The following is an 8,882-nucleotide window of genomic DNA, read 5'->3' as shown; positions in this document are numbered from 1 at the left end:
CAACACCGCATCATAAATGCGGATGAAATAATCGGCACTGATAACATTCATCATCGACAATGAATATATAATTGTAGTGAGTCGGACATTACTATGACAGTAATGTACGAAAAATAATGTACGAATTTATGTATTTAAATTTTATTTGATTTCAAAATCCATTATCATTTTAAGGAAGTTTATTAGAACTGTGACTGTGACAAGAAAGAGACAAAAAAACAATAAGCAAATGTTCAGAAAATTCTTCGATGTAAGCGAGTGTACGCATGGTTTTCACATTTCAGGGGACTAATTTATTTCTACGTCCAACGTCTACGATCAGGTCAGTTTTACTAAACAAGGAGGCGAGTTTTCTAAAATCATTCAACTACATTTGGAAAATCTAAATATCGACTGAAAAACTTCCGACCAATCACATCAACAGAAACATTGTCATCTGGTGCAAAGGAAATAATTACCTCCACCAAAGGGAACGGTTTTGCTGCATTTGATAACTTAAACAGTTAGGCATGAACTGACATGTCATTTTTTAGGAGAGGTTGTCTCTGACAACACAATTGATTAGATTCGATGGAGATGTTAATCATATTGCCATGGGAAACATTTTGGGGGAATTTATTATAACTCAAAATGTTGTGGTCGAATTGTTATGAAATTTCCGGAAGGGGATACGGTTGACATAAGTTTTTTTTCAAAACGGAATTAGAAGTTCATGTCAATGTAACAAGTTTGTTTTGTCACAGAAGATATAAGGATTTTGGCACATATTTATACTTTATATAATCTATAGGTATATTCTATGAAAATTGAGCACCGGAGCTCTATTATAAATAGGAACATACATAAAACAGAGGTCAAAACAACCTACATTCAGATTGGTGGGATGACTAAATTGTCATTTTTGCATGTATTTTAATAAATAATTAATAAATGACACAGTCAAGTATACAGTGTAATATAATTTCAAAATGTCTAGAGATGTTTACCAGTTATCTATAATTTATTGTCATTAAAACATTTGTCACTCCGCTATACATCCATTGATATGCAAATTAGTCTTGTCTGACATCAACATGACCAATCAAATGAGTACTACTCAGCAGCCACTCATCAGATTTCTTCACATTTTTCAGAGATTGTAGATGTGGAATATATGAACAATACCTGGTCATAGATTTACGCATTCTTAAGATTTCAGTATCTGAATGTAAACACGAACAAAATGCAAAAATAAACAGCTCTCCGAGTTGCAAGTGTGAATGCGAGTTTGATCTAGGCACGACGTGCAATAAGTCACGACTTTAACTCGTGAGAGTCTTTCGACGCGTTCTAGTCACACCAGGAATTACCTTATCAAACTTTGGTAATGTATCTTTTTGTACACGTTGATCTGCACAACAGTCAACCTTTTTCAATATAGGACCCATATCTCGCGCATGCGCTGTGTGACGACCACACCCTTGTTATCATTTCGAATATATGTTACTAGTTATTAAGCCACATTAAAATAATTTAAAGACACTTTATATACCTATACCAACAATCGATTTCATACACAATATTATGTCATATGGAAGTTATAATGTTTTTAACTAAACCAACATCGTGACAGTCCGTCTATAAGAAACATACTGTAATTTTAAAAGCAGTATCAATACCCGAGTTTAATTCGTCACTGGTGTGATATCAATTCATTTGTCCCTTATGGAGATAATATTATCTCACTGGTTGCAAGTATTGACCATCAATTATGAGAAAATATATTATAGTTCACATCATGCTAATATGACACTGTGTTATAATATTTAAATATTGAGTGTGTGGTACAACGAAGATGTTGTGAGGAACACCTTTGTTTTGGTGTTCACTTTTTTACTCAAAAATGCTGAACAATATTTTACATCTCACTCGTTTCACACCAAAAATCATTAACAATTCCAATCCTCGAATAAATTACAGTTAATATGGAATGGACGTGTATGGCTCGGAGTATACACCAATAAAGTTCAGCTGTCGAAATGGATTGTCCATTTCCGCAATATTGACTGCTGCAAAATAAGGTATGATTTTGGTGTCACACCTCTATCACATTCCGAGTGTATTTTCTCAGAAACAAAAACAGTGATGACTTAAAACATACAATAATAACGTCACGTGTTGTCCACGTCCTTATTGGTAGAGACACCAGCATATGAACATACTCCTAATCCCGGGGACTTGACAAACATTGCCCAATTCAAAATAAAGAACACTGTAATTTTGATTTCAGCGTAACGCCACCCTTCTCCTTCAGAAATGTTGACGTCGACATGTGGTCATGCCTTAGTGCCAAAGCTAAAGGCGTGTCCCCGTTTTTGTCCGGTGCGTTGACATCTGTACTTCTCTCTATTAACGCCTCAGCCACGACGAGGTGACCATTTTCTGCAGCATAATGTAGAGGGGTTTTCTTCATGTAATCAGCCACGCTGGTATTTGCTGAATTTTGGAGGAGCTTCTTCACAACGTAGAGATTACCACCCTTTGCAGCATAAATCAGCGCAGTGGATTTCTGCCTATCACGCATGTTGACAGCAGCCCCGTAACGGAGGAGCAAATCGATAACGTGTTGGTGGATGGCAATGGTAGCAAGATGAAGTGGGGTTTGTTCTTCCTCCGACATTGTGTTAGCGTCGGCAGAACCTTTAATCAAAAGTGCTCCCACAACCTCGCCGTGTCCCCTTTGAGCAGCATGATGAAGTGGAGTAAAACTGCTTTTGTCACCGACGTTAATTTCTGCCCCTGCATCTATCAATGCTTCGGTAAGTTGTTGATGTCCACACCTTGCTGCATTATGCAGCGGGGTTAGCCCATTTTCATCGATCGCTTGGAGGTCTGCCCTGTGTTCAATAAGATAGTTCACTACAGACACATGTCCATGTGAAGCGGATATGTGCAGAGCCGTTGTTCCAAATCTGTCCTTATGGTTTACTTCGGCGCCGTTTTCTAGCAGGCATGTAACAACCTCCAGATTATCTTTCATACAGGCCAATTGAAGAGCTGTTAATTCTCCCATCTCGACAGCATTGATATCGGCACCATGCTGTAGCAGTGTGTGAACTGCATCGCAAAACCCGGAATTCGCCGCTCGATGAAGCGCTGTCTGCATGTTAGAATCTTTGGCTTCGATGTTAGCCCCGTGCTCCAGTAGTACAATTATGCATTCAACCCGCCCTCTACTTGCCGCGACGTGCAACGGCGTCTCTCTCTCCTTGACACCTTCAATGTTGGCACCATTAGCTAGCAGAAGACGAATGACCTTATCCTGTCCAAACTGAGCGGCGCAATAAAGCGGAGTCCAGTCGTTCAAATCAAATGCATCTATCTGGGCTCCGTATTTCATAATATAAAGCACTACATCAATGTTGTTTTGACTTGCTGCCCAATGCAGAGTGGTCTGTATCGCCATTGTCACGGCATTTGGCTTTGCACCTTTTTTGAGAAGATATTTGACAACAGATGCATGTCCAGCTTTGGCGGCTAGGTGAAGAGCAGTTGCATTTCTGTTTGTTACGAGGTCTACAAATGATCCTCCACGTAGTAGCAGTTTAACAACGTCTAGGTTTCCTTTCAAGGCAGCCACATGCAACGACGATCTTCCTGATACATCTTTAGCATCCACGCATGCCTTTGCCTTCATGAGATATTCAACGATTACCGCAGCTCCATTTTCTGCAGCAATATGAAGGACGGTTAGTTTATGATTATGTTCGTTCTTCCTAAAACTGCGATGTCTGTCTAATTCAGACTCCAACTGTTTCACGGTACAATCATTATTATCTATGGGATTGGATGGTACAATTTTATTCACGTCGCTCTTAGAATCTATCAGCAGTTTAACAATTTCCGCATGATTTCCTGCCACTGCTAGTGACAGTGGATGCCAGCCATTTTTCTCACGCGTGTTGGTATCGGCGCCGCACTTACACAAATAGGCTGACACTTCATAATAACCATAATACACAGCTATGTGTAAAGGCGACCGATGGTTCTCCTTGTCACGAATGTCGACACTGGACGAGTGATCAATCAACAATTGCACTATACTGCACAGATTGTTGGTGCAAGCCATGTGCAAAGGTGTCAATCCGTCCAAATTCCATACATCGGGATTTGCTCCCTTGTGTAGGAGAAGTTCCACTAAGTTTGGGTAGTTATTACATACAGCTATATGGAGAGGACTGTTCTGGGTTTTGTCTGCGATATTTGGATCCGCTTCATTCTGTAACAACAACCGAGAAATATCAATGTGGTTATAACAAACAGCTCTGTGCAACGCAGTTTCGGAATCCTCGTTGACAGCGTCGATATCGAGGGACTCCATTCCGGTTGAAAGTAGGTATTCGGCGATATCATAATGACCCCACGACGCAGCACGGTGCAGAAAGGTATCCCCTCGACTGTGTCGTGTATTGATATCGGCGCCCCATTCGACGAGCTTTTTAACCACATCGAGATGTCCAGCGCTAGTAGCCATATATAATGACGTTATATTATCGTTAACTGGCAAATCAACGTCAACGCCTGTCTCGCAAAGGGTCTGCACGGATTCCAAATCACCCTGTCTAGCAGCACGGTGCAAATCACTAAGCTGGTTCTCCATGCGTGAGTAATCCTCGATTATTTTCACCAGTTTCCAGTCCCCTTTATTTTTCGCGAGTTCTCTGGCTGTTTTGCCAATATTCGCATCATAACATTGCACAGGTTGTTCGATCAGTAGGCTGAATTCAGTGAAATGAAATAGAGCACTCACTAGGCTGGGCACGTTGAATATAGCTGCCTGGTGCAACAAGGTGTAACCATCTTTTTTAACTTGTAAGTCAGCTGACTTGATCAGTTTACGTATTCCCAGAACATCGTTAGTTCCCACATAGCGAAATAAATCCTTCTGTACGTCCTTGTTAGCGGAACTTGGAACCTCCACAGCACGAGTCACTAAATGAAGGATATATCAAAGTGAATTAGTTCAGGAACTGAAAGATAAGATGGGCTACACACGTATTAACGACGAACAGCGAACTAATTAGCCCATGCATAACTGCGCAAACGACGGATAGTTAAATGTTAACCTGCACAGACAAGCCACGGTTCCAATTTTAGACACGACTAGAATGATCCCAACCCGCCACTTTTAGTGATATATTTATACCTATGCACTCACGTTCGAATAACAATTACATACTAAACAGTGTAACTAAACGGATATCAACTTTTCCTTGATTGGGCTTACCGTCTGGGTTATCCTTTATTTCCGGCTCTGTAATCGCAATATCTTGGAAATGCAGAGAATGTTTCGTATCAATGTCGTCAATTTTCTCGGAACACGGTTTATGCCCAATTGATTCACGTGAACTTAGTTTGCCTATTTGCAGCTGGTCGTTGTTGTTTATGAGGCTATTCCTGTCGCATTCCAGATATGCCCCACTCAGAGGCCTCTCGGCTTGTACGCTGTTATCGTCCGTTACATCACTGTGGCAACGTGCCTGAAAACCATCCATTGACGGTTCATCTGCATCTCCGATAACGCCATCATCAACGTCAATTTGTGTTCCTTCATCATTAATGTTGTCGGAGTCACGGCCTCTACTCCCATCTGCATTTGACTCATTTCTTTCTGGGATTCGGTCGTTTTCTGCCATCTGACAATGTTTTGTGTTATCGGTTATTTTTTGAAATCTTGCCGAGCGTTTCAAACACATATAACCGATTAATGTGAGTGCCATCAGACGTTTTCGCACGAATATCCTTAAAATAAACAAAATAACTAGATTCAGTGTTTCCATATCAACTACAACCCAATATAAATCAACACAGTAACTTCCTCAGCGACACAATACACTATACATGTTGGTGTTGATATTATATATATAAACGTAATACCATGCATAAATATAGATTATATGTGACGCTTCTTTCCTCATAGATAATTTACCTGCGATCGATCTGTTGGGGTTTTGGGTAGATTTTGAACTAGGCACCCGCTCTTCATTAATCATGACAAATATTCAACATAAACTGGGAGGCCAGCCTTAATGACGTCACAGTCCTACCTAGTGAAACGACCCACTGTGACACTTCGGTAGCGTAATTTGCATAAGTATTTTAAAATGATTGTAAATAGCCAGATACCAGGGTAAATTAAAGGTCACATCACCGTGTTAATATATGCCACTTTCATCTTTATGTGTGCGGTTACTCAGCATTCACAGTATAGTTTTAAAAATAATTATCTTACACCTATTTTAGGGAGGCGTGACAGAACCGGACTAGATTTTTGGTGCCAGCATTAATACCTACCCTACTCTGCATACAATTAAAGCGCGGTGGTCGTCGCGCAGCGCGTGTTCGAATTTCATGTAAATAAACAATGTATTTTACACGCGTTGTATACGTCGCTATTAGTCCCATATCGAACAGGACGCGGCACGACGACTGCCGCCCTTTAATTACTGTCAGTGAAGACGTTCTCAAAAACGAAGAAAACCGTCGCCACCCTTGTATTTTTTTCATTTTTAAGTATATGGAGATTTTATACCATACACCTGTAATCACGTGGGGTTGTAAACCACACACTTGTACTCCATAGACATTGTAAACTACGCACTTGTATTCATACGAAGATTATAAACTACACACTTGTATTTATATGGAGATTGTAAACTACACACTTGTATTTATATGGAGATTGTAAACCACACACTTTTACTCCATAGACATTGTAAACTACACACTTGTATTTACATGGAGATTGTAAACTACACACTTGTATTTATATGGAGATTGTAAACTACACACTTGTATTTATATGGAGATTGTAAACCACACACTTTTACTCCATAGACATTGTAAACTACACACTTGTATTTACACAAAGATTGTAAACTACACACTTGTATTTACATGGAGATTGTAAACTACACACTTGTATTTATATGGAGATTGTAAACTACACAATTATATTTATATGGAGATTGTAAACTACACACTTGCATTCATATGGAAATTTTGAACCACGCACTTGTACTCTGTGGAAATTGTGAACCATATAATACTTTATTCTTATGAAGGTTGTAAACTACACACTCATTCATATGCAGATTGTATGTGTATACATATTGACTGTTAACTACACACAAATAGTTAGAGTAGAACAGGTGTGCGCTAAATTGTCGGTGGTATAAAGCATATTTAGACCGCTAACTGCTAAATAAAATAATCCTTATGATACCACCAGTAACAGTATTATAGATTTATGGTAGTGACAACGAATTTCAGTATATATTGGTGTTTTTATGTAATTTATTAGTATAAAGTTAAATTATTGGTAAAGTCTGTAAGATTATTGATAATCATTCACATCATCATAACTGAGCATAATTAAACATTTAACAACAATAATTACAATTACAATATCTAATAATAACAGCCATCATCACTATATGTACTGGTATCTATGAACGTGATGGCACGGTATGTTAAAGTTCAAACGCGGAAATAACCTTGAGTCACAGCAATGTAACTAACAGCAAAGGAACCTCGTTTACCATAGCCCGAATCGCACGGTATTTTTGTTCTGATTCATTGCCGACTCCCGAAACAAACGTTCCTTGGCTGGCGAAGGTGCTCGTTTACTTGACGAAGCGATTTCCCTATACAGTCTACACTGCAGTGGATGGTAACTTAAAATTAAACCATACAATTAAATCTCACATTCTAAAATAAGATTCTACTGTATATATCGATAAATTTGTCATTGTATTATATTAATACACCGACTTTAAAACAAACACGCATATCGGTGAATGGGTTGAAGCTCACATCGGTGCAATATCCCATACACATGTCAGACCTCATAACTTCGTACATAAAATAAAACCGAATGAAGACAGAGATTGGTGTTTGAATAAATTACTCCATATTTAACGTAATAAGATACTCCATATTGGATGTAACGGCAACGATCTATGTAGAATGAAGTAAATTTGCGAAGATGTATGCAGAAATCGGTACTCGAGCAGGGCGTGTTTCTTTAAAGATCTTGTCAAACATCCAATAATTTGATCACATTTGGGCCCTACCGGATCGAAAACACACCTTTATGTTGTGCTGCGAGTTGCTATGCCCTATATCCCACAGAGAACGCGATTTCATATTCGCGCCGTGCGGGCGCTTTCTGTGGCTTATGCCGTTAAGTAAACTCTTGACGTTTCCTCGACGTTCCTGACAAGAACGTTTTTTTTTTGGGGGGGGGGGTATAAATGGTTATTCAAGTTCGTAACCTTTCTGGGAACTTATTTGAAAAATTCTAGTTTATTTATATCTAGAGTTACACATATGTAAACCACAGACAACAAATATTATGTTTTATTGGCCACCGTTTTTTATCAACAAAAAGTATTTTATGGTTTTGAAATTTGTTCATGTGTTCTCACAGCTCTCATGAATGTAATAGAAAATGCTTAGTGTTTTTCCAACGATTTAAGAAACTATTTACCTATAATCAAATGTAATGTCATTTTAATTAATAGTGATTATTTCACATTTTGGTGGTGAATGTTGTTTAAGCGGAGGGTTCGTCACCTGCGCACGCGCGGGATTTGAGTCTTACGCGGCAATAACAATGCACGATTAAGACGCAAAGGCTTATGGGTAGACGTTTGTAAACAATAACACGCTATGATCACCTGCCGTATGCACAGGTGACGACTCCCCTGCTTTAATTATTTTCGTGATTGGAAACAGTCATAAGTATAAGTATGGTGACAATCATTATACATTTCAGGGCTGAGTTTTGATGTGAAAAGTGTGTTTTTGTGTAGCATATACAACCAGCACACACTGTCACT

The 8,882-nt window shown here is 39.0% G+C and overlaps 2 protein-coding genes across 2 annotated transcripts; both read right to left on the bottom strand.

The window, feature by feature from the left end:
• Positions 1-939: 939 nt before the first annotated feature.
• LOC146750884 (uncharacterized) lies at positions 940-4,376 on the bottom strand. Its single transcript, XM_085496233.1, has one exon. The coding sequence runs from the start codon at positions 4,358-4,360 to the stop codon at positions 2,237-2,239; it is 2,124 nt and encodes a 707-aa protein (XP_085352359.1). The 5' UTR covers positions 4,361-4,376; the 3' UTR covers positions 940-2,236.
• A 102-nt stretch (positions 4,377-4,478) lies between these two features.
• LOC146750883 (uncharacterized) lies at positions 4,479-5,711 on the bottom strand. Its single transcript, XM_085497834.1, has 3 exons — positions 5,267-5,711; positions 4,541-4,971; positions 4,479-4,502 (listed from the first exon to the last, which is right to left on the bottom strand). Exons 1-3 carry the CDS (start codon positions 5,673-5,675, stop codon positions 4,479-4,481), a joined length of 864 nt encoding a protein of 287 aa, XP_085353960.1. The 5' UTR covers positions 5,676-5,711.
• Positions 5,712-8,882: the final 3,171 nt, after the last annotated feature.

This window comes from Saccoglossus kowalevskii, chromosome 1 (assembly GCF_978046115.1).
Source record: "Saccoglossus kowalevskii chromosome 1, keSacKowa6.1, whole genome shotgun sequence".
NCBI lineage: Eukaryota > Metazoa > Hemichordata > Enteropneusta > Harrimaniidae > Saccoglossus > Saccoglossus kowalevskii.
This window is presented reverse-complemented; position numbering and strand designations above follow the sequence as displayed.

What these genes read in the sequence shown, in the direction of transcription:
- LOC146750884 (XM_085496233.1), bottom strand. Translation starts at nt 4,360, where the DNA reads ATGGAGTCCCTCGATATCGACGCTGTCAACGAGGATTCCGAAACTGCG.
- LOC146750883 (XM_085497834.1), bottom strand. Translation starts at nt 5,675, where the DNA reads ATGGCAGAAAACGACCGAATCCCAGAAAGAAATGAGTCAAATGCAGAT. An exon ending in AATAAAGGATAACCCAGACG is followed by an intron (nt 4,972 to 5,266) that starts GTAAGCCCAATC and finishes TCCTTCATTTAG; the next exon opens with TGACTCGTGCTGTGGAGGTT. An exon ending in GCGTTGACGTTGATTTGCCA is followed by an intron (nt 4,503 to 4,540) that starts GTTAACGATAAT and finishes TATGGCTACTAG; the next exon opens with CGCTGGACATCTCGATGTGG.